General features: G+C 35.5%; 1 protein-coding gene across 1 annotated transcript in view; it reads left to right on the forward strand.

Annotated features, from left to right (window-relative positions):
* Nucleotides 1-26,472, forward strand: part of FOXP2 (forkhead box P2) — a 240,699-nt gene that overhangs the window by 64,843 nt on the left and 149,384 nt on the right. Inside the window, exon 2 of the mRNA XM_032221993.1 lies at nucleotides 14,594-14,683. Coding sequence (XP_032077884.1) covers nucleotides 14,594-14,683 — 90 coding nt within the window. The remainder of the gene's footprint in view (nucleotides 1-14,593; nucleotides 14,684-26,472) is intronic.

Consider the following 26,472-nt stretch of genomic DNA (forward strand, 5'->3'; position numbering starts at 1 on the left):
CATTTCACTCTGGTGGGAGAATATTCCAATAAACATTTACCATAACTTACTGTAAACAACATTTATATCATCCAAGTAGAAGTATGAATGGTTGGTTTATGTAAGGTGTAAATATGAATATGAGTTGTGCAAAAATTATTTCTTCATTTATTTTTTTAGAATTTACTACATAATTGAAGTACTAACAATATGTTTTGTAATAATTATATTTTGTGTGCATAGGTCATCCAATAAGTATTCAATTTTCATATTTTTTCTGTATATTACATTCATTCCTTAAAATGAATCTTGAATAATTTCCATTAAGCAAGATTTCATTTATAATAAACATTAGACAGCAAATTTGCATGTTCAGAAACTGAACCATATGTTAACTGGTCATTGAGCCACAATGAAGATTCTTCTTCTTAATATGTCTAATTACACACAGATATGTTTTTATACTCCAGAGGTCCATTAGCCTCTCATTTAAGTCATAAATTGCTGAGTGTTTGGTTATCAACTATTTAAGCAACTGCTTTTCCCATTACAGAAATTATTGGGTAAAAATAGAAACTGTTCAGTGAAGGTTGAGACAAGGATAAGGTGACCAGATTTTCAGATTGGTAAAGAGGGACACCTTTGACCGGGGGGGGGGGGGGAGGGAGCTGGCCGTGGTGGTTACTGCCAGCCTGCGGCCTCGCTAGGGACGTCTGGTCACCTTAATTATACACATCCTCTCTCTCTCTATCCATCCGTCCATCTGTCTGTCTATCTGCCTGCCTATCTGTCTATCTAGTTATGGTATCCCTCTCCCTCTTTCCCCCTCTTTCTCCATCCATCTATCTGCCTGCCTACCTATCTCTCTCTCTTTCTCTCTATCCATCCGTCTATCTGCCTGCCTATCTATCTATCTAGTTATGGTCTCTCTCTCTCTCTCTCTCCCTCTCCCTCCCTCATCTCATTATCATCTATCTCAGTGTTTCTCCACCTTGGAGACTTGAAAGTGTGTGGACTTCAACTCCCAGAATTCTGGGAGTTGAAGTCCACATACTTTCAAGTCTTCAAGGTGGAGAAACACTGATCTATCTAATTAATATAATTATTTCTCCCTCTCTTTTTCACTCTCTCCAGCACACACATGCAAATGCATAGGGCAGCCCACCTCACACACAAGTAACTCCGGGCAGCTTACAACATTATGATGCACGTCTCCCCATAGGAGAGGAGATGGGGAAGCCGGGGGCCCGGAGATCACCCGGGGGATGCCGAGGATGCCCCAACTCAGCCCCTCTTCCTGCTCCAATCATGTGCCGCTACTTCCTCGAATCAGTGGGGTAAAGTTCCTTCCTTTAATCAGTGGGGTAAAGTTCTTTCTTTCGCTCGCCCGAGCTCTGATGTGGGGGAAAGAAAGGACTTTTCTTTCGCCCGCATCAGAGCTGGGGGGGGGGGGAGAAAGGACTTTACCCCACTGATTAAAGTAATTTCTTCACCCGCAGACCCCAACAACGCTGTCAAGATTAAGATCTCTTGAATTAGATTCTGGCTGATGCGGTGGGCGGCGCGGATTGCAGCAGGGAGGGCCGCCAATTGCAGCCTGATTGCACCAGGGGCTGCACTGGCAGGGACGGGCGGGGGGATGGGACTTGGAGTCCTACGATCTTGGCGAGTGGGGATTCCTGCGATGGGATTTGGAGTCCAATGCCCCTGGTGATTGGGGGTTCCGCTGGTTGGAAGAAAGTCCTTCTTCGTGCCAAGCACTTTTCCCTCCCAATTACACCTGGGAGACACAGGGAAAGGCGCCCGCTTGCCAGCCCACCCACCCTTGGGCTCAGGGGCAGCACTTTCCCAGCGCCGCTGCTGCCACACTAGTTCCTTCGCGCCCTGCGGAGTTTCTTGCACACAGGACGGGCCAACCTGGGAGACACAGGGAAACTGCAGGGCGCGAAGGAACCAGCGCAGCAGTGGCGGCGTTGGGAAGATGCCCCCGGAGCCCAAGGGTGGGCGCGCTGGCGAGCAGTGGCCTTTCTCGCACACAGGGAGCCGAATCCTTTTGAGAGGGGACGGGCGTGACCTGGGAGACACAGGGAAACTCCGCAAAGGGGGAGAAGGAGAGGAGGGCCGTCTCCTCCCCCCAGCCGCCCTACTGTGGAGGGACAAAGGCTAGTGGAGGAGGCGGGGCGGGGGGAAGCCAGACCACGGCCTCCCTAGGGAAGGCCTTTGCAAGGGAAGGCCTTCCCTTGCTAAAGGCCACCGCTGCCCACCCGAAGCGGCAAAGCCTCCCGATTCCCACCAGTACCGTTACTCACCAGTTAAGCAGCAAGCAAACGGCAAAAACGAAATGAAATGGAGACTCGCGTGGCGTGCTAAGCGTGCTTAAAATTTTCCATCCCAGCCAGCTCACTGATTGGCTGGAGTCCAGGCCAATCAGTGAGCGGCAGCCTGGGCTGGCTTAGATTTTTAGTGTAGAACGGAACGAGCGAGCGAGCTCGCAGCTGATGGGTGGGGGAGCGAGTGAGCTGCGAGCGCCAAAATAAAGTGGGTTTTTTTGAGAACGGCCCGGGACGCGGGAAAAATTATGAAAAGGCGTGCCTGTCCCACCAAATGCGGGACATCTGGTCATCCTAGACAAGGAGTTATAGCCCTGCCTCTTCCATTTGTAGGTAGTTACTTTTTTGTGTATGAGAAGTATGAAAAAAGAATAGGAAAAGCAGGGATTTAGATTGGGATAGGATATTGGAAAAAGGAGGCAGCTCTTTTGAGAGCATTTATGCATTTATTAATGATGATCCTGAGTATTTTAATTTCCAGTCCTTAGTAAATCAAGCCAGACCAAGCCATGTCTGGAACAAATGAAATGATTTTAGAGAGTAGTTATGTATTAAAAAAGCTTCTATTTTAAACTTACTGGTTGTTTGTTCTGCTTGTTTATTGTTTCTGAGTAAGGAATAAATGTGAAATGTGGACTGCTTCTGCAATGCTCAGTTGAATACATCAAACTGTATTTCTTCTGCTCCTGAAAAACATTTTTACTTCTAAGCTGATCAGAACTTGTTAGTTAGCAAACTAGCAATTCTAAAGTCTACTATCTAGGCAGGGTTTCACAATCTGTTGGAGTGGATAGCTATTATAAATTTAATGAAAAAAATAAATAAATGTACTTATTGCTGGTAGAAGTATTATTGTTAAACAAATATCTAAGATTAAACATGTGTGTGTATGTGTGTGTGCGCGCGCTTTTGAGTCAGGGTTGATTCATGGCAACTGCCTGGATAAGTTCCTACAGTTTTCTTGGCACAATTTCAGAAGTTGTTTACCAATGCTTCCTTCTTGGCAGCTTCATGTCTAAGGTAGCTTCATGCCTAAGGCAGGACTTGAATTCCCATTCTCCCAGTATAAGGTTTGATGCCTTAACCATTAACATCAAACCAGTTTCCTAATATGCAAATTACATGCACAAAAGTGCAAACAAGGAGACATACACACCACATTAGTCATCCAGATACAAAGTACTGTGTAAGTACAAGACAGCTGTACATGTATCTTACATTATTTACAGCAGTATGTTCATCCTGATGTCCATTTTGTTTATTTGAATGAGGTTACAATGTATTACTGAGTAATATAACAGCTTCCAGATATGCATTTGGTTGTACATTCAATTTATACTCACTCTGATTGAACTAAAAAAAATAATCTATGGTACAACCAGGGAGTGTAGGAACTGAAGTTTAAGAGAATTGACTTCCCTTTTTTCTCTACCAGTTTTTCTTTTCACATACATACTATAATAACCAACATATAAATCAGCACAGTATCTTTTGATTTAAAATACTGTTTTTAAAGAGTAGCCCACTCTTTAAAAGGATTCAGTATAAGGAAAAAAGGGGCAAGTGTAATATAATCCTTTCCTTTGTATCCTGGGGTTTTGTTTTTTGTTTGTTTGTTTTGGAATGGGAAATCTCCACATATTGCATACTTTCCTGGGAAGATGATAATATGTCCTAATTAAAAAGACCTGCGATCCTGTAGAAAACTGGACATATACCCACGCAAAACACACTAATGTTTATCTGCCAAATTGATTTCTTAAAATGGTACACTGGCTCTTTAGAATTTATATCCTCAAAAGCTAAAATCCCTTTTCCTCATTAATTCTTCAAGGGTCCCAATTAATCTAATTCCAGGGTACGTCCTTGGTTCTCTATAGTATGTACAATACAGTTCTACAAAAAGGTTGAGGTATTTTATAGGCCTTGTTACTTTCTGATCTACAAATTTTAAAAAGAAATGAAAACATTTATCATTCAAATAAAAATACAAAAAACATTGCACATTTAGTTTTAAACATAAAAGCTTACTACTATATTGTGCATATATTAGCATCCTACATACAGAATAAAACATTAAGATAGAAAAAAAGAATCCCAAAACAATTTAAATAAAAAATGTTCTAGTAATTAACTATTATTTTTCACAAAACTGGTCTAATTATGTATCAGTCATGCTGAAATGAAAGGTCAATAACTACAGATGCATAATTTCCTTCTGATAGATTGCTATTTGAAAATAGGTTTATGACAATTATGTGATTAATTTCCTTTTATTAAACAGCATTATTAAACTTCATGATGCATTCATTTGTTTATTACTATTACTTTTCTGTTTAGTTTGAAATTAAGTGTGAATGCAATATAAGCTGAATAGAAAATTCAGATAGGTAAGCATTACTTTTTAAAATAGTTCCTGATTGCAGATTAATTGTATGGTGCCTGTGATATCTTGGAGATATATAATCACATCCACATCAAGAAAGCTCACAAATCTGAAGACATCTAACAATTTATGCTGCATGTCTGGATGAAGTAATAATGTACTCTGCAATCTTTTTGATCTTCCTTTGTTCCTTATCTTTACGTTTTGTACTCAATTTATCAAATGTATTTCACATAATTATTATATGAGCCTTCATTCAGACTTCCACTGATGTGCTCAGTAACCTACCATAAGATGTTCTTCAATGCTGCCTATAGATTTTTGCATAGAAAATGAATTGACTTTTTTGAGAAATTCAAAGCATGATAAAGATTTCTATGCGTTTTTTCCATACATATTTTTTCTGCCATGAATAGCAATTATATTTATCAATTCCTCCAAATGAGCAAACTTCCTAATTCAACTATCAAATCGAAGTTTAAGGAAGACGAGAAACTGTGAGCCAAGGTGGCGCAGTGGTTAAATGCAGCACTGCAGGCTGACTGCTAGATCAGCAGTTCAGCAGGTTCAAATCTCACCGGCTCAGGGTTGACTCAGCCTTCCATCCTTCCGAGGTGGGTAAAATGAGGACCCGGATTGTTGTTGGGGGCAATATGCTGACTCTGTAAACCGCTTAGAGAGGGCTGAAAGCCCTATGAAGCGGTATATAAAAATCTGCTATTGCTATTGCTGTGAATGTAACCTTATCATTCGCCTGAATTTTGAAGGTTATATAGTTGCTGATGGATATTTAAGGAAAAGAGAACCAAGAAGTCCAGTGTAAAATGCATGCACTGAGCACATCAAGGTGAGAGAGAGAGATTTATCTAGCACAGCAGACTTAAAAACTCAGAATTTGAACTCCCATAGTTTAACATTAATGCTTAAAATTGTAGCTCAGCAATATTTATATGGCAAAGGAATAGCCCTCCCATGATGGACTAGATCAACATTCTGTCAGCAAGGACATAAATTAAGAGCATGACATAAGAAAAAGAACTACTAGGTAAATCTAATTTACACTGATACCATTCACTAAACCGCTCCAATACCACTCTATCCTGGCTTTCCCACTCATTGTTAATTAACGTAGGCTTTGTTCATATTTTTGTTCTGCAACTTAATCCTCATTTATTCTGTCTATCTGGTCAAATTTTCTTGAAATGCTTCTTCTATATTCATGTTGTGTATCCAGTCTATATTCACTTATCTCCTATGAACAGAGGATCACTGTTTTACATAGCCATTTTCACTTATATCTGAACAGCATAATCTTATTTCTCTATACTCTCCTCATTTATTCCAAAGTTAGCACAATTTGTTCTAAAACTCTATCCTTGGTTCTTTCATTAATATAGCCCAGTGATTGATCATCTGATTTTAGACCATGAGGCTCCCCAGTTAAAATTTGGATGCACCTTTTCTCCCTGCTCCAAGTATTGTGCTCTTCATCATGATAAAGTGCACCCAGATTTCAAGATGAAGAAAGAATACCAGAAGTGCACAAGAGTATGTACTGTATTCTCTGCAAATTCATCTAAGACATGAAAGTCACCCCAGTAGCTCAGTTAAAGCAAGCTGTCATATTTATCAGGCCCAGAGATATAGAAAGGTGGTGGAGGCAGCTAATCATTTCAGTGACAATGGTAAAGGGATCATTTCATACTATGTGAGAGAAGACAATGATAAAACACACAAACCACCACAAATAACCATATAAAGAGATTTACATACTACCAGATGGTAGGCTCCTTAGATCGTCCCATTTCTCTATACCTGGACATAATTTTTTTTTTACCAAATGTTCCCTTCTTGCAGACTGTTTCTTAAGGCTGTGAATCTGAATTCTTGGTATAGGGTAATATTTATAATATGACTACAATTATTCTAAATAATTATGTTTCTCTAAGCATTAATAACATAGACAACATTTAATAAAACAAGTGATTTGGTAGATTGGCTCAGAGATAACATTTGTCTCATTTTGAGATTCAATTTTTGTGATATAAAGCTGATACCACTTGTGTATGATAAAAATTAAACACATGCCAATGTACTGTATATACTTGAGTATAAGCCTAGTTTTTCAGCCCACTTTTTGGGCTGAAAAAAGCCGCCTCGGCTTATACTCGAGTCAGTGAAAAATTTGCCCGAAATGGAGGAGAAAAAGGGGCGGGGCCATGCCGCTGGGTGACACTCGTGAATGGCCCAGTGCCCCTGTGAGTTTCCCCTCCCTCTGTGTCAGTTTGCCGCGCAGCGCGCACCGCACCATCCCCCCTCCTCACGTTCTAATGTAATGCAGGGCTGTCTTACGATTCCCCTTCCTCCCCCTCCTGCCGCTCTGCAACGATGTCCCACCTCCTCCTTGTTATGGCAAGCAGCCACATAGCGATGTCCCACCTCCTCTGGTACAGTGATCCAATGATAGGAATCACTGTGCCGTGTGTCATAGGAGGCGGGACATCGCTCCCGCGGCTGCACGGGACATCATCATCACAGCGGGACATCAGCATCATGAGGTGAGTGAAGTATTTCATTGAATACACCGCTAGTTTACTGTTTTTCTTTGAAATAAATATTCAAAAACATTATTGGTATCTATTTTTATTTTTGAAATTTACCGGTAGCTGCTGCATTTCCCACCCTAGGCTTATACTCGAGTCAATAACTTTTCCAGTTTTTTGTGGTAAAATTAGGTGCCTCGGCTTATATTCGGGTCGGCCTATACTCGAGTATATACGGTAGTCTAGATAAAGATTTATTTCCAGAGTAAGAAATGTGCTGTCTTTGTATTACTAGATATTATACAGTTACCTCAAGGGAGAAAATAATAATAGAAACTGCTGATAAGTGTTAGAATTCAACATTCCTCTTTTAATTCAACATATTCTGAGAGAGGTCTGAAGATTATTCAGAGCATAATGGTGTTTATGATGCAGCTAGATCAAAATCTTTGGAATACTTTGTTGCTGATGTTGCTGTGCAGGAAAATAAATCCAACGCTGAAAAGAAAGAATTATAATGGGAACATGGAACATAAGAAACATGAACATGGGAAATTGAGCTCAGTAAAGAGATGAAATAAATTAACTATACATTTAGGCATCAGTGATAAAATCATCTAGAATTAACTCTTTTAGTTAGGAAACCATACTATTTACTACATAGGGCATGAAAAACGAAGGAGTAGTGTTGCTTTCATAGTTAGGAAGAGTATAATGTAGCAAAGACTGTTCTTGGATACAAAGCAGTCAGTGACTTTTGATGCAGACCTTGTGAGCATTTTTTTAATTTGAACATCAGTCAGGTTCCAATAGAAAAGAATGTATGTATGTATGTATGTATGTATGTATGTATACATATATAAATATATATATACTTATATCCCTTTATTATTTATCAGAACAAATGCAACACACACATACATGTTTGTGTGTTTGTGTTTGTGTGTGTTGTGGCCCAGCAGGAGCCGTTGGAGTTGCCAATGGACTCCAATAGCGAGGGACCCTATGAGTCTGCTATGGAAGATGTAGAGGACCCTGGGCAGAGTTCAGACTCAGAGCAGTGACCAAAGAGGCTGGTTGGCCATCAGGAGGCGCCTGAGGCATGGAGCAGTGGTGAAGATCAAAGGGAGTTTGTCCCTGACGCCAGGCAAAGAAGGGCGGAGAAACGGAGGCAGCAGTTACGGAGACAGACTCATAAGAGATAATCAAGCCCAGGTGGTTGTGGCTTGGCTCCTCCCAAGAGAGTATATAAGAAGAGACTTTGGGAGGAGACCTTTTGCAGGACACAACCGTTCATACCAAGCTGGAGAAGTTCTTGTGTGTATTGTATCTCTTATCTGTGGGAGTCTGGGTTGCTGCCAATGTCTTGCCTGTGAATAATTGCTGTGAATAAAGCGTGGCTAACAGTAAGCCTATGTCGGCGTTAATCACCGGATGGAGGGGGGGGTCAGAATATATTACTATACAGTAATTCTTGGAGCTCTCTGAATTTGGCTGTTCTTTTACAGACATTTTGTTACCCAGCTAGGTAACATCATCAGAACAAGAGAGAGGAGATTTGCTAGCTGTTACATATATGATAGTTTTAATCAGAATAGAGCTGGAAGGGACCTTGGAACTCTTCTAGTCCACTTAAGCCTAGCTTTTTCTGCTAGGAGTCTGGCCTTCTTTACAATTAGGATATTGTTACTTAACTGCTTTTCTATCTGGTGTTACTAGGCCAGTGATGGCTAACCTTTTTGATACTGTGTGCCCAAAGTGTGCGTACCCACCCAAGCACACACATGCACCCCCCTCACACATGCATGTGTGTCCCTCACACATGTGTCCCACCCCTTGCCCATTTTTGGCTTCCAGATTGGTCCAGATTTCCAGCCCAAAATGGGATGCGGGCGGTGTGGGTGCAAACCCCCAAAATGGAATGTGAGCATCCCGCGCAGAGGCACCATGCAGAGTTAAGAATGGTGGTCAGAATGTCATGGTCTGGGTCTGCGTGAGTGCTGCCAGCACTGGGGAGCTACAGTTCATTGAGGGAACCATGAATGCCAACATGGTTTGTGACATACTAAAGCAGAGCATGATTCCCTCCCTTCAGAGATTGGGCCGCAGGGCAGCATTCTAACATGATAATGATCCCAAACAGACCTCCAAAATGACCACTGTCTTGCTAAAGAAGCTGAGGGTAAAGGTGATGGACTGGCTAAGCATGCCTTCAGACCTAAACCCCATTGAGCATCTAAGGGGCATCCTGAAATGAAAGGTGGAGGTGTGCGAGATGTCTAACATCCACCAGCTCCATGACATCATCATGGAGGAGTGGAAAAAGACTCCAGTGGCAACCTGTGAAGCTCTGGTCCACTCTATGCCCAAGAGGGTTAAGGCAGTGTTGGAAAATAATGGTGACCACACAAAATATTGACACCTTGGGCCCCATTTGGACAATATCACTTACTGGTGTACTTTTGTTGCCAGCAATTTAGACATTAATGGCTGTGTGTTGTGTTATTTTGAAGGGACAACACATTTACATTGTTATACAAGCTTTATACTCACTACTTTACATTGTAGCCAAGTGTCATTTTTTCAGTGTTGTCACATGAAAAGATATACTTAAATATTTACAAAATGTGGGGGTGGGTGGGTGTACTCACTTTTGTGATATACTATATATATGTATATATTTGAGCAGCAGGAGGAGAAATAACTTTATAATCAAAATTTGGGTTTGTGAGTTCTGCAAAATGTATCTAATTCCTTATTTTTTTTCTGAAATTCCCTCTTTGAATTAAGTAAGACTGTTATTAGATTTTTCTGGGAAATTTTTCCATTTGCATAAATTTTGAATTGGATAATATATCGGTCAATGTTTCCAAGTGGTTCAAGACATCTTATACCATTATTGTTAAATGAGCTTATTTTTACCTAGCCTAGTAAAAGGTAAATATTTCATAACAAAATAGAGAATAAAAATAATCTTTTGTGACAAGTTTTTCCCTGTCTGGTTATCTCCAAAGTGCGCGCCCATTGTCAGTTTAACAGGGTACTGCTTGTATAAACATTCATGTTTCGCCTGTTCCATGTAATAGTTTCTTGTATCGTATTTCTTCTGACCCCGCTATCTGAAACCAATTATAGGAGATCCATTTGGGCTGCATCTATTTTCATAAGAAGCCCAGGCAGCAGAGATGAATATCAACATCAAATATGATTCTGAGTGCTTTGTTATTTATGTTTCAGAGAGATTTTGTAGCCTTCAGCTCTCAAGAATGTGTCATGCTGTGCTGTTTATACATTGAAGATATTAATGACCATAGATGTCATTTTTCATTTTAAATCTCAAATGCAACAGGCTGATAGGTTAAACATTCCTGTTTTTAACAAAACAATATGAGTGACATCTGTTTCCGTTTAGAAAAAAGGAAATGAGAAAACATATCTTTAAAAAGAAGAAAATAATTTGTATACATTAAGTAGAAACTTCACTAAGTTGTTTTTTTTAAAAACTGTATAATTTATTAGTGTTAAAACAGGAAGAGTTTATATCACATGAAAAATGTGCTTGTGGATACAGATATAATTTTAGTATCTATAGGATTCAAATTTTAAAAATCATACAGACAAATTGACACAGTATAACCTAAATCTTCTCAAGAACAAGTCTCACCAACATCAGAGAAGGAAAATACTTCTGAGATGTTAAGTATATCTCAGATCACAGCTTTAGATGATTCCATTTATTTGCATTTTATTGCTAATTTTATTCGGCGTATCTGAGTAATCTTTGATATTCTAAATACCTGTGGTTTTATTTGCTCATTTCTGAATTCTTAATAAGGAGATTGAGTTAATCTATCATAATTTCTGTCTTTTAGTCAATTAAATTACATACTAAAATCATTTAAACTATTGTGAAAAATAATTGTAAAAGCTACTCTGATTTATTTGCTCCTTTAAACTACAGATCCATAACAAATCAGAACAACACTTTTCATAGTTTGAAAATAATTCTATAGGATAAAGTTATTTCCATATATGTTGACAAAACTTTAAATTTTGACCAATAATTCATACATTAAACTCCATTAAATTCCATGCATCATTCATAATTATACAATATTTTAAAAAGTCCCATGTGAAACAATACCATTTCCTTTTTTTAGAAATAAAATTGCACACAACTAAGTTGTGTGTGTGTATTTATTTATTTATTTATCAGCACAAATACAAAACACACACACACACACATATATATGTATATATGTATGTATGTGTGTATGTGTGTATATATATATATATATATAGTGTCACAATCCCTGGTATGCCCCAATTATGGGAGGAAGCTAACTGCTTCCATTGTCTGTCTATCGGCTCGTCACAAGAGTCCATCACAACAGAAACCCAATATTTTTACTGTTGCCTTTGTTACATTTGTTGTATTTGTGCTGATAAATAAATAAAGGGTATAGATCTATAGTATACATCTATTTCAAACTATTTAGCTAGCCATACCCTTACTGGGATTCGAACCTGTGCTGTATTGCATCTTAGGCAGATGTCTTAACCATTGAGCCACACCCATATATATATATACACATATATATATGTGTGTGTGTGTGTGTGTGTGTGTGTGTGTGTATGTATACATACATACATACATACATACACATATATGTGTGTGTGTGTGTTGTATTTGTGCTAATAAATGAATAAAGGGAGACTAGTATAGATCTATTTCAAGCTATTTAGCTCTCATCAGCTAGCCATACCCTTACTAGGATTCGAAACTATGTTGTATTATATCTTAGGCAGACGTCTTAGCCATTAAGCCACAGGTCCTCCTCCTTATCAGCTGAAACCAGGGAAGAAGGTATATATTTAGTGTCACAACCCCTGGTATGCCCCAATCTCTCTCCCTCCCTCCCTCCCTCCCTCTTCTCTCTCTCTCTCTCTCTCTCTCTCTCTCTCTCGAGAGAGAGAGAGAGAGAGAGAGAGAGAGATGAAATGTCAGACAATACAATAGAAAGCCTGTGATGCATTTCTGAAGAATAATTTGTTAAAATCCATTACCCAGTGAAATATATATGCAGTTACTATTTATGTAATAACTTATATAGCAAACATATAGTATGCCAAAGGACCCCTGCTGTCTTCAGGTACAATTGTTACAGAAACCCTGAACTACCATTCATAGTCAGTATAGATAGTAGCAAGGTACCATTAGTCTAACTTGCTGTATGACAATTTCCCTTTTATGTGTGTGCCAGCGTGTCCCATTTTCACTTTTTATGAGCCTTATCATGTTTTATAATGGGTGGAAATTATCTTTCTTCAAGGTGATGGTATACAGAAGTGTGAATTCTGTCTCCAATAAAAGTATCTGACTTTTCAAAAGTGTATCCATATTCTGTTGTTCTTATGTAATGTCTTCAGTGGATATCTCCATTATATGTTATAAAGATTCATATTTTTGCAGAAAGTTGATAAGAAATCTGCAATCTGTTAAAAGCTTACAGAAAAATTAGTACTGCTAGATAAGTTTCCTGAAAATCCAGTTTGAGCATGTATATTTTTACTATTCCTTTCTAAAACAAATGCCCACACACTTCCTATGTCAATTTTAATCCTAATATAGCATTTCATATTCATTATAACTTACATTAATTAATTCATATATTATAAATATAATCTTGGACTATATTAGCGGATTTTGATTCTGAGAAACTTAAAGCAGACTTAAAATACAGCTGCAAATTATAAATACACTAATATCAACATAATTTCAACAATTTCAATTAAATAAATAATTGCTAATATAATTTGATAATATAACTCAGAAGATGCATTGGTACCATGTAAGCCACAAGTTAACAAGAACTTTTTTATTTCCTTCTTTTGATTTGTCAATAAAATATTTCTAGGAAATAAATGGTGTTTAGATGTAACTAAAAATTGGTACACTGTGTAGAAATCAAGTTATGATTTTTCAATTTGGTCGCCTTGCTGATTTATAATTTACCTGGGGATGTAAAAAAAAAAAATCTAACCAGAATGTTGTGGTAATGTGGCTATACTGAAAGGAGATATAATATTCAGTCTGGTATTAATGTCTTTTAGAAGGAGACAAATCCGTGTTCTTAGGAGCTGTGATAGAGCATGTAGCTTGTTTACTTTGGTTTGTTGTGTCTGCTTGTTTTTTCAGAAAACTTGCATGGAGCCAGACTGTAGCAGCCTTCTCTGTCTTTTCATAATTGATCAGGGGACGACTGCTTTCCCGAGGGTTAAGACGTGGCAACTTTTTCTGTTTGCTCAGCATCTCAATGCAGTAGTTCAAACATTGTTCACACCAGCTGGCAGTGTAATGCCATATGCACATCTTGTCAAAGCAACTGTTGTCATGGATACTGGAAACTACCTTAAAAACCATCTCATTTGCGTCTAAGCAAAACTACCATTCTTTATCAATTTGGTGACAATTTTTAGAATGAATACAATCCTAATAATATCTGAATTCTGAATTGCTCTCTCAGTGTCCTAATATTTTGTAGAAAAAGCTTAATATTTTATATAGTTTAATACTTTGGAATTCTAAAATTGTAACAACTACATTTGTTTAAAGTTAATACTTTTTCTGATAACTGGCATAGCTCCATATAATTCTGCTGTTCAAGTTTTATTTTACTTAATTCAAATGAACAAATGTAAATACTATATTTTGATTACCATGTTATCACCTACAGAAGCTAATCTGGTTGTTTAAATAGTGATTTCAGAGTTTAGTGAGAATGCAAATGAAAGCCATTTAATTTTATTTGGCATTAAAACTCCACTTTATTTTGTCAAAAGACAGATTTCTTTTTGAATTGTAGGTATAGAAACAGTTTTAATCTTCAACGAATATCCTTATTAATTCACATGCAAGATAATCTGATGTTGATGTCGTCAAATTCATTACAGCTTCCGGTATCACTTGAAGTCTACAGCTTTTAAAATTGTAAAGTGAAAATGCAAATTGAATGATGATTTACAAGGGTGTGAGCATTTTAGCTGAACACTTATAGACAAGTTCCTTGTGGAGATGAGGCTATTGATGCAGTTTATGGTTTTTCCTCTTCAAGCACTCTATACAAATTAATGTTATTTCCTTGAGGATTTGTTGCATATATATGCTTTTTTTCTTAAAATCTGATATACATACAATCTGTGGATTTTTCTTGCTGTGTTTAAAAAAGATGCATTTTTATTTACATAGGAAAAGGCAATTTTGCTTGAAAATCAGCATTAGGTAAGTTGCTACTGAAACATTTTTAACAAAATGCTTTAACTTTTATTTATTTCCATTTTGTCTCAACTTTCAGGCATTGCAGGCAGCCAGGCAGCTGCTTCTACAACAACAGACAAGTGGGCTGAAATCTCCTAAAAATAGTGATAAACAAAGACCACTTCAGGTTAGTAAAGCATCCTTACATCTTAAGCTTTATTTATAAAGAAAAGTACCCATACACACCTATATAACTATGCACATCTGTAATTTCCTGCTTGTGAACAAAATGCTTTGTCTTATATATTGGTAATGTAACTAATTAAGAAAGCATGCACAGATGTAAACAGAACAAGTTTCAATCTACTGTGCCAACAACCTTTCAACGTATACTATATCTGTGGGTTGTGCACATTGTTATCATAAACTAAGCTGATAAATTTACAACAATGAAACAAATGATCTAAAATATCCAGAGGAAGCCCTTTTGCTATTCTGCACCTTCCTGCATTGGTTATATATTTAGGATCTTTTCTCTTTTCAAATATTATGTTAAAAATCTGAAAAAATATGATTGTTTTATCACATATTAATTCATAAACTTTACAAATTATTAAATATGTATAATATTTAAAAGAAGCAAATCTACATGTTCATATATATAAAATTAAGATTAAATATTATATTGATGCTTGATATTAACTTTTTGATACTTATTAAAACAATGAAAATAGGCATTGCTAGTGAGTTACTTCTAACTTCCTTTATTTGAAATAAATATTTATTTATCACTTGATGTTTCTTAAGATGAATACGTTTTTGGCAATAAAAATAATGGTGCTCTTCTCACAATGATCCATGTTTATTTCTAGTTTTTTTTAAAAAATAAGCACAAGGTTTTTGTTGCAATTACACTTATTTGAGAAAATGCTACTATTATTTCTTTAAATTAATGATTTGAAATATTACAAATTATACATATTCTGCTCCAAGTGCTGCCCATAGCATTTTAAATGTTTGGACATTCCTTCAGCCCCTCTGTTAGCTCTAATCAGAAAGTGTTTTTCTTTTTTTTTTTGACCCAAGTCCTAAATACCAGTTGCTTGGGATGGTAAATATATGGGGTACTTGTTGCAATTTGAATACTATTTCATGGAGACTTGATAAATGTTTATCCCATCCTCATGGTATGGCTACCATGATATCTAGATATTGTGAAGGGTGATTTTTATAGCCAAAATGAGGGAGATGAAATATTTTTCAAGTACATTGGGGGACTTATGAATGAAACCAGCAAGTTTGGCAGGGTTGAATCTCACATAGAATTACTCCAAAAATCACTTCTACAACTATTGTATTTTTCTAGGACAATTATTTCTCCTGGGTTAAGCATCATTTATCTGCTTGTCTCATGTATGAATCAGCCATTTATGCAATGAGTAGGGTTGTCCAAATGCTGCTCAAAGACAAAGTTGGTTACATAACACCACCACTGAAATTAAGTAACAGCTAAGTGAATACTTTCTCAAGGAATACTGAAAATGTGGTGAAACCATAACTATAATATTCAAAATTAGATAATTATTATGAATTATAATTAGAATTTAGGGCCACAAATTAGCAGTTTAAACGTATGCTGTAAAAAGTACATATAACTTCAGTGGATCCATACATGCATTTGTGGAAGCTCCATTGCTGATTATCTTGGGTCATTCACAGATCACTGTGTTGCTCTATGGACCTCTGAAACTATCCAACGGAGATGGTAGCCTTGCTGTTGTTTCACGATGATGAAAGCTGTGAGTAAAGAGCCCCTGATTTTGCCAGTGTTGCATTTGCAATACTCAATAAAATGTAGAAACTGTAGTGGCCCCTTATTTCAACTTCTCATTTTCTCTTTAACAAATAAGAGATTAAAAAGAATTTGGAAATTGTTATCTCAGGATAACAGATTGTTTAGGAAAGACCTAAGGAGAAAAAGAAAAGCCCCTGTTCAGACATAAAAGAAAAAAGATAGTTACCATGATTACAAAAAGTAATTGAATCAAAAGAACTCATATTCCCACCCACACTCTCCACAATTATGATGCAGCTTTGAAGAATAGTTTTAGTAGTTTTCACTTCTGTATAGTTTGGAATCTACCATATTCATATCCAACAATTATAGTTTATCTTTACCTAGTTTATCAGAACAGTTAAAATATGACTCATAAAGTTGGCTTGTTTCAACAAAGAGGAGTGAAGGAATTTTTATGTAATTCTAATCTTGTTAATGAAACAGAGATCAGGAGTTTCTGCTTTCTACTTATGGCTGAACTGAAGCAAAAGTGTACATATCTGCTAATAGTCCTTTACTATCAGAATAATCTGTGGTTTATCTTTATGTCTATCTGCAGGTAATTAAGGGTACATAAGAAATAGTTTTTTATAACAAATTTTAGTAACTTGATTAATTAACATTAGGATTTATAATATGAATGATGCAAGTGTGATGGGAAGTATATAAATTTAATAAATAAAATAAATATGAAATTAATGGATAAATAATATAAATAAATGCTTTGTGGTTATTTATATGATGAAGTTATCTTCTTAAATGTCTTAAGTAGTCCAACTCATTTAATAGCTCATGTAAAAAGTTTGTTTCAAGAAAAAAAGAGACATTTTGCAGAGTTCTAATTCTAAATGAATTTGATCATTGCAAACCCTGATCTGATTACATCAACTATAATTTCAAATACAATATGAATGTGGTTTTTTTGGAAATTGTACAATTGTTTGTGGTAGTTTTAGATAGAATTTCTGTTTATAAGTTTTATATATTGTTATTTTAAAAACAATTATGAAACTTATAAACAGAAATTCTAAGTTTCTTTTTGTTCTTGATTAAAATTTCATGTTTTTTATTTAATTTCTGTGCAAGCAGTAATATAATTTCTAATCTGAGCCTAAATTTTTTTTAAACTATAAGCTTTAGAGGGGAAATATGCTAATAAATCATAGAGTTTAAATATTTCTGACATTACCTATTTATGGAAAGCAAAGCATTGTTCATCCTTTAAGTGAGATTTAGCTCTACTATTTTGTAATGTAGCCAAATCAATGGATTGCTTTAAAATAGCATTCTATTTTTAATACCAAGTTTAATATTATTTTCTGATAATTTCATTAAAATAACTTCATATAAAACAAACATTCAGACACAATATGTGAAGTGTAATCCTGCACTGCAGTCTCTCCATAGCAGTGGTGAGTTGCCATTTTTTTTACTACCAGTTCACATCCTGGCCATGCGCAAAAAGAGACCAGGTAAGTGGGTGGAACCTCCCGCCGCCACTACTACCAGGCTGAACCGGGAGCAACACACCTCTGCACCATAGCCTTTAGAGTGTAGGTAGATTGCACTATTAAAATTACAAAGTAAATACCACTGCACTTAACTGCAGTGTATTCAGTTTTAGGATCAGTCTGCCTGTTATGAAGTGAGCTGACAGGGCAGTCATCTAGATTTTTGACTTTAACATGTTGAACTGAAGTCAATGAGGCTTACACCCTAATTAAGGGGGTAAATTATAGCCTAAAAGGACCAGTATTATCCATCAAAAATTTAAATGTTATCCTATATATTTTTAATTTTGCTGTTGGCAGAAATTGGATGATCTGGCAAACTGCTTTATAAAAGTTTTAATAAAACTTTATACTTACCTCAATCAGCAAACAAATGAGAAATGAGGTAATAGTCCAAAAATATTTGTATTGGAATTTATCCTTCCAAGACAGCTCATTTATCCATTTGCAGAAAAATGATCATATTCTCGGAAGAGCTAAAATACTGTTTTTTACATAAAGTTGTGTTATGCCTTAAAATTAAACTTCGAAAAGTGTTAATCAATTCTCAGTCCAGAGCTATAGATGGGGATAATCTGGATAGACTCCATTTAAAATTTTATTTATGGATAGAAATATTTCTTTTAAACTTTTCAGATGTTGTAGGCAATTTTAATTAACTCTAATAACCTGAATAAGAAACACTATATATGTTGTCAAAAGCTACATAAAATATACCTTTTAAAGTTTATTTGATTGATGCCATACAATTCCAAATAGCTGATAGTACACTAAAACAATTTAAAAACAAATAAGGCAGTATTACACAATATAAGGCGAGAGGGGTGGCATATAAATTTAATATAAGCAAATAAATAATGTATAGCATTATAGTCTAAGAGAGGAGAGTTTATGTATGTGATGATTTTTTTCAGGTTTCAGAGGATTTTTTTGTACATGCGATATAATATAGAACTCAAGTATCCTATGGAAAAGCTCTTGGAAGAAGGATTAATATTCTTATATGTTCAAATGGTATGTGTAATGAGCCTCCTGTGCAAACCATGTGATGAAGTAACTGGCAGTTGAAGTGTCTTCTGTGTATGCAGATATTTGTTAAAATGAAGTTGGGAGGGTCTCAAAATGCCTCTGTAGAGCCTTCCAGCATACATTGCTATATTGCAGATTTGAGGAGAGGCATTTGTGTGAAATGCCCTGTCAAATAATTTGCACGGGCCTAGCAATAGCATACATTACTGACTGCTCTTGCATTTGAAGGTTCTAAAATATTTTTCTTGAGCATTTTCTTAAAATCTTGTCAGTGAATTAAAGTAGCATTAAACAATAATTAAACAGTATGGTGGCTCCAGTAATACTTGCTTTGTATAGAAGACCTCCCAAGTTAAATTCTTGTAGGAAAGACTAAGGAATTGGAAGTCTTGTGATCGTCATAGTACCCTCTGTCTAGATAAGTATTATTTTATAACAAATTAAAAATAGAACACCATGCAACTAAAAATATCATTGTCAGGATACCAAGAACTGGATTAGAACAAGTAGTATTATTGAGTCTATGTCGTACAGTGGTATCTACAATAATCAACAATAGCTTTTCTGGTTTTCAAACTTTCTATTTATTTTTAATTTGTTATAAAAATAATGTCTTTTCAAAGATAATGGGGGAAAGCTACACATAACAACTTTTTAGAATAAAATGTTAATTAAAATTCAAAGCTTGTTGTAGATTTATATAATTCCAGTGGGTCGTAATAAAGATATCGATATATTTTAGATTATAGGCTTGGTCAGTTCCCTTTCTAATTTATTCATCATATACCATTTTAATTTGTAAAAAAACTCTAAATTTATTGTTGGCTTTCTTTTCTTTTTCTTTTTAGTCCTTGAATCTCTCTTTTATCGCTTACTTTAAGTATCATCAATTGTATCTGTGTTGTCATATGCAGATTTGATCATCTTTATTTCTTATCCAGATGTCAGGATGCTTCCCACATAAACCAATTGCTAACAAGTTCTAGATTATACCTTCCATCCTACTGCAGGCTGAGTAACACTCTGTGAATAATGAATTACAGAAACCTTTCTGGTGAACTATTTTTGGCATCGGGGAGTTACTGGTTCATTAACTTTGCTTTCCTATGTCTGAATCATTATTATCTCCAGTTCTGTAGCTATTTTTTAGCAAAGGAATTACAGTACATTCCTGTACATTTATATTCAGAAGTAAGTCCCATTAAGTTTAATGGAGCTTATTCCCACATAAATGGATATAGCAATACTTAACTGTCTGGCCTATTAGCACCAGCAAATTAGCTTCTTATCTTGCTGGTTACTTCCGCATTACGAGTCATGTGTCATAAAATCATGATTTTGAAAACAAAGGGTTATACTGATGTGTACTAAACATGTTGTATAAATATCCAGCTGTTCGGACCATCGAATGCGTTGGGCAGCTTTTGTTTGTGTATATGAATACTCAATTACATAATCATTTTTCAGACACTGGTTACATAAATAACTTGAAGATAAATAAGTTAATATAAATAAATTAAAAGTATCTTTATTTTAATTACTTGATGTATATCTTATTAGTTAGATAAGACAAAAATAAATTTATGTGTATGTATGTATGTATGTATGTATGTGTGTGTATGTGTATATATGTATGTGTGTGTGTGTGTGTGTGTGTGTGTGTGTGTGTATATTATATATTATTATTATTATATATATTATATTATATTATATTAACTTATAAATACCAAATTTGGTAAATAAGCTTTAAGAACAAGGAGGCTAAAATCACATTGTATCAAATGACTACATTTGGTAACTTAAAAAGCAAATATATAAGAAGTAAAATAAATATTCAATAGTGGAAACTATAAAAATGAGTATGATTCTCAAAGCAGCTACACAAATAGTCTGAACATGAAGTTAGCAAATTTTACAAGATTAAAAATTGAATAACCAGATGATGTAGAAATATTAGTGGGAACTCTTCAAAGATTCTTGAGCACATGCTTAAAGTGAAATAACATAAAATAAGGTGGAAATGCAAGTTAACACTCTCTAAAAACACTGACACTTCTGATAGTGGCACATTATCTTAAAGTTGCAATCTTGACATCTCCCTGACTTGGGTGTTACTGCACTTTCTCAGATGAAAGCCCAAAGGCATTCATGGGTTGCTACAATAGGGAGGGGGGAATGAGAGAGAGAGAGAGAGAGATTGAACACAACACTGAATACTAAAAGTCATGATTACAGGTTCTTAGTTTAACTAGAAATCCAGAGTTTCGGGATTTATCTATTTATTAAATAAATTAATCCAGATTAATTTATCAATAAAAATTATCACATTTATTTATTTCCATCTCACATTTCAAAATGACTCTGAGAAAATTTCACAAATATGAAATATAATGTGGGTGTTGAGAAAACATGAATATCTACTTATTCCCATGTCTAATAAAAATACCTCTGTGTATAGCTAGTGAATTAACCTGATTGTCAATGATGAATCTAGATACGTAATATTAAAGGAACTCTTCTGCACAGAATGATTTCACATAGAAAAAAAATATAAACTTGCTTATATTATCCAAATCCTGTAAAATATAGTGACATTTTGTTATAATGGTTAATTGTGAGTGGTGGTGGTGGGGGTATATTTAAAATACAGTGGAGAGTTACAGTTACATGGCCATTTGCTCTGGAGATTTTATTCAAGAGATGAAATTCATGGTAGCTGACAAACTTAGCTGGTGTTGATCTTGATGCATGTCAAGTTCTTCCCAAGAGCCTATGATATCATAATGTATTAGCACATTATGTGTGCAGGTCCAAGCAGTGTGACCTTTTGTAATTGATAGATGGAAATTTTATTAATAAGTGTTGTCCAAGATTTTTTGGTATGGTACCCAATATGCCAATTATCATTGGAACCCTCACTGCTGGTTTATGCCATAATCTTTCAATTTCAATTTTCAGAGCTGGATATTTAGTGATCTTTTCCAATTCTTTGGCTTCTATTCTAGTATAGGTAGTTCTTTACATAATGACTGTAATTGAGCGTGGAATTGCAATAATAAGTCATTGCAGTCAAAAGAGATACTCATGTGGCCAGAAATAATTTTCTGACCTTTTTCAGAATTGTTAAGTGAATGTGTGGCTGTTAAGCAAACCTATTTATTTATCTGAATTGACATTTTTTTATCAGAAACCAGCAAGAACACTGGAAACTAGCAAAAAACATAGTGAATCATGGTCACATTACCATGGAATGTCATGACAGGTTACAAAGCTAACCCACCCAACATGCAGTCACATGACTATGCAGGTGTGTAATGTAATTATTTATAATGGCTAGGAATTCTTTATGGCAGTGGTCTCCAATCTTTCTGGTTTTGTGGACTGGTGGAGGTAGGAAGAAGGGATGGTTCCACATGTGCGGTATGCAGATCTATTTGAACATAAATTTAAATAAAATATTTAAAAATTGTCAATCATCAAATCAATTTCAATTACTGATTTTTCCATAAAGCTTCAGATCATCCATATAAGCAAATGGAGGATTTTGTTAGCTATTTTTTGCTATTTGGTAGCCAGGATTTTTTTTCTTCAAAAATCACTGAAAGTGGGATCACACACAGCAATAACAAATAATAAAAATGTTAATGAGACACCCTGAAAATACATCTCCAAATGTTAACAAGCCCGTGTCTTTCATCTCCAATCATCCAGTCTTCAACTGTTTCATTAGTTTTTTTTATAACATTTATTGTTTTTACTGGACACCAAGCTGTTTTCAAAGCATTGATGATCTAACTATGTGATAATAATCAATACCTTTTATAATTAATCAGACAATAGGTAAATGTCTTTTTTTGCCATTTGCAATTCTCTCAAAACATTAAATCAGAAGTTGATCTTTTGTATCACTACTTTTCCTTTTTTCCTTTCTGTTCTGCTGAAGGATATTTTCTTCCAAATATGTTGGATGCTGTTATTATTATGATTTGTCGCACAATCAGCCAAACTGGATTTTTAATGCCAGTAGTGCTTTTGAAATTGCACCCAAGGGTTCTATTACTATTGATAGTACCTTTGCTTTTCTTTGCCATAGTCATTCTATTTCTATTTGCAGGTCTTTATATTATGTTATCTTCTCTCATTCTTTCTCTTCTCTCTGCTTCATTCTCTTGATATATTCACTTCTAACCTTTTTCCTTAACTTTCAGTCTGCTTAATGTTGTCAACTTGAAGGATGCCCAGTTATGTGTAGTGATCATCGTGATCCAGACTTTTGATGTCATTTCCACAGGGCATCTTGATTTCTTCAGTTTTCGCTATTTAAGGGTAAATATGGTATATTTGTAAGCTTGTAACGTTTGTCCAGTCCAAACTCCACTGCAATATTTTGGCTGTAATATGGACAGTATTGAAGTATGACTCTATTTCAATTGGTGTTTTTTTCATATAGCTTCAGATCATCCGTGTAAAGGAGATGGGATAGCCTGGTAGATGTTTGTGATGTTTGATGGACATGGCCTGAGTTATTTAATATTTTGGACAGAGGAATTATTATACTAGTTATTATGTTTGTGCCACAGTCAGCCAGATGTTCAGGCTGAATTTTGCATTTTTGTCCTTTGGTCTAATTCTTCCTAATGATCTGAAATAGGCAGATGTGGATATGTTAAAGGTATCATCACAAGAGGTAAATTCTAGTAATTTGGTCAATGCCAATGGTGCTTTGGGAATTGCATCCAAGGCACCTTATTACTATTGGTACTACCTTTTGCTTTTTTCACAGCCATTCTTTTTTTTATTTGCAGGTCTTTGTATTTTGTTATCTTCTCCTGTTCTTTCTCTTCTGTTCTGCTGTCTCCAGGTACTGCCGCATCCATTATCCATATATTTTTGTCTTTCTTATCGGAAATTTTTAAATCCGGGGTGTTATGTGGCAGATGTCTTGAGAGACCGCCTCCTGCCAATCACCTCCCTGCGACCAATTAGATCACACAGATTGGGCCTCCTCCGTATTCCATCAGCCAGCCAGTGCCGGCTGGCAACTACAAGGAGGAGGGCCTTCTCAGTAGTTGCCCCGACCCTTTGGAACGAACTCCCCGTGGAGATTCGTACCCTCACCACCGTCCAGGCCTTCCGCACAGCCCTCAAGAACTGGCTAGCCCGTCAGGCCTGGGGACAAGGATAGTTGCCCCTCCCGAATGATGAATGAATGTTGCCTATTACTTTTATTATATGTGTCTATGTTACTGTTTGTACTTCCCCTCCCTGATTTTATGTGAGCCGCCCTGAGTCCCCTCAGGGAAAAGGGCGGCCTACAAATGTTAATAAAATCAAAATCAAATCAAATCAAATCTGTTTGAATTTGAAAGTACCGGAGCACTTTAGTTTCTTCATTTTCTATTACTTTCTCTGTATTATGGTCACATCAGGTTTTGCTTATAGACAAAGGCATTCCTTGCAGATCTTCCAATGTTCCAATTGTTGCTACTTTATCATGCTGTTGTTTATAGTCTCTCTGTTCTTGTCTCACCTTACCAGGTGGTCCAATATTTTATCAGCTTCTTTGTAGAAGTGAGGTTTGCTGTCTGTTGCTGGCTTCTCAGTTCTGTACGCATTTGTTCTTAAGGCTTGGTCTTATGCAGCTAGAATTAATCCCAGTTTGTCTTTCTTCAAATTTCCTGCTCTTAGCCATTGCCAAGTCTTGTTATTGTCTGCTTTGTCCAGATTACTGAAGATTGAATTAGATTAATCACCATCCCCATATACAGAAAAGGACATAGGAATAACCCAGGTTTTTTTTTTTTGCCAATAACTTATGAATTATATTTTTAGTGAACAGCCATAGGTTAGATACTACATGATAAATTTAGGTTTCTCTGCATAAAATCCTTTAACCTCATTGAAGTTCAAAGTCCTTCCCAATATGAATCAAATCAATATGAGATAGCAGCATTGGAATATTTTGTGGGAGGTGCAAGATAAATAAGTTATTACCTACTTTCACCTGTCACCCATTAATTCATGTCTTTATATAGCATACAGCAGTTTTATTTAAAAGATAAATAAAAAACATTATTACATTTAAACATCTTAGAACTAACCCAGTACTGCTAATTTTATGACATTTCGGTGTTTCACAGTATACTTATACTTAATTTTTAAAATAAATTATTTTGTGACTTGATTTGCTCATTAACAAGTTCTATTGAACCCTCTAATGATTATTCCACAGCATGTTCTGAGAAAGGGAGTTTCCCTATCAGTTGCTTTTATCATAATTGTATACACTAACACTCCAGAAAGTGAATGAGATTTAAATATTGTGTATTGAAAATCAGTGCCACATGAAATTTTGATTCTCATTGCTATTTTGTATTATGTAACTTTGCACTGGAAGTCATACTGAATTGTGCATAAATTCCAATTCTAAACAAGTTTCAGTTAACCTGATTGATGATAGATAACACATTCTTTACAAATGCCGCCAACAATTTGGCATCCTCCAGTTGTGTTAGTACTGCAACTTTCAGAATGGCTCAAGAGAATATTGGCTAAGGATGCTAGCAGTACTCATGATCAGAACATCTGTAGAAAAGAGGAAGGTCAGGGAAGGAGTTAACATTATCTAAAGCAGCAGCATGTTTTGCTCAGACTCATGTGAAAACTTGAGAAAATACAGGCTGGTTTACTGAACTGCAAAGTGATGTTGTGCTTGTCCACAGTACAAACAATTTATTCCTGAATTATATTTAGAATCTGCCCAATAGTTCTAATGCTAAGGGAAATGAATTTATGATCAATGATCAGTGATTAATTTCATTATTTTAAAGGTCACTAGTTTTAAATTTAAATGCTCAAAATTTAAAAAAACTACCGTAACTGCAAAAAGCAGCATATAAAGCATCCAATAGTGATTGTGTTAATAATGATGCAAATTGTAAGATGTTACACTGTAGCTTATTAACATTTTGTCTGTAAATAGCATGTGAATATTTTTCAGTCTTCATGGTTTGGCTTTTTATTATTTGAATATAGTTTGTAGAGTCTATATAGTTGTAGTTGTATAGTCTAGAGCACAATATAGTTGTAGAGTCTAGAGTTGGGAACGACTAGCACATATTTGCGAGGGGAACCTTTACCTTATAGTTTGTAGGAGGTACCTTTGCCTAATAATCTGTAATAATATTGAGTTTAATATTTCTTAAATTAATAAAATGACTATTGTCAGAAGAAACTGAACACAATGAAAAAGATCCAAATATTTATTATTACATTGTTATTAATGCTAAATATAAGTTATCCCACCCAAAAAAGGAAAGAAAGGGTGTCTTATGCTGTAACCCTCAGGGAAAATGCTAGAGTGCATAAATTAGAGTGCACAACCAGTTACCCATTCAGATTATTGTGATGTGATTTGTCATGCAGCTGCTTCAAATTAAAAACAGGTGTAGAAAGCAGATTATGCAAATAGTTATATTAATATAATTGTCAAATTGGTGTGTTTATCACCATGATTTTAAAGAGTAGGCCATACTCTTATTTTAAATGGAAATTACGTTTATTCTTGAAAACTACTATTGGATAATAAGTTTATATATT

The sequence above is a fragment of the Thamnophis elegans genome, chromosome 7 (genome assembly GCF_009769535.1).
Source record: "Thamnophis elegans isolate rThaEle1 chromosome 7, rThaEle1.pri, whole genome shotgun sequence".
In the NCBI taxonomy this organism is placed as follows: domain Eukaryota; kingdom Metazoa; phylum Chordata; class Lepidosauria; order Squamata; family Colubridae; genus Thamnophis; species Thamnophis elegans.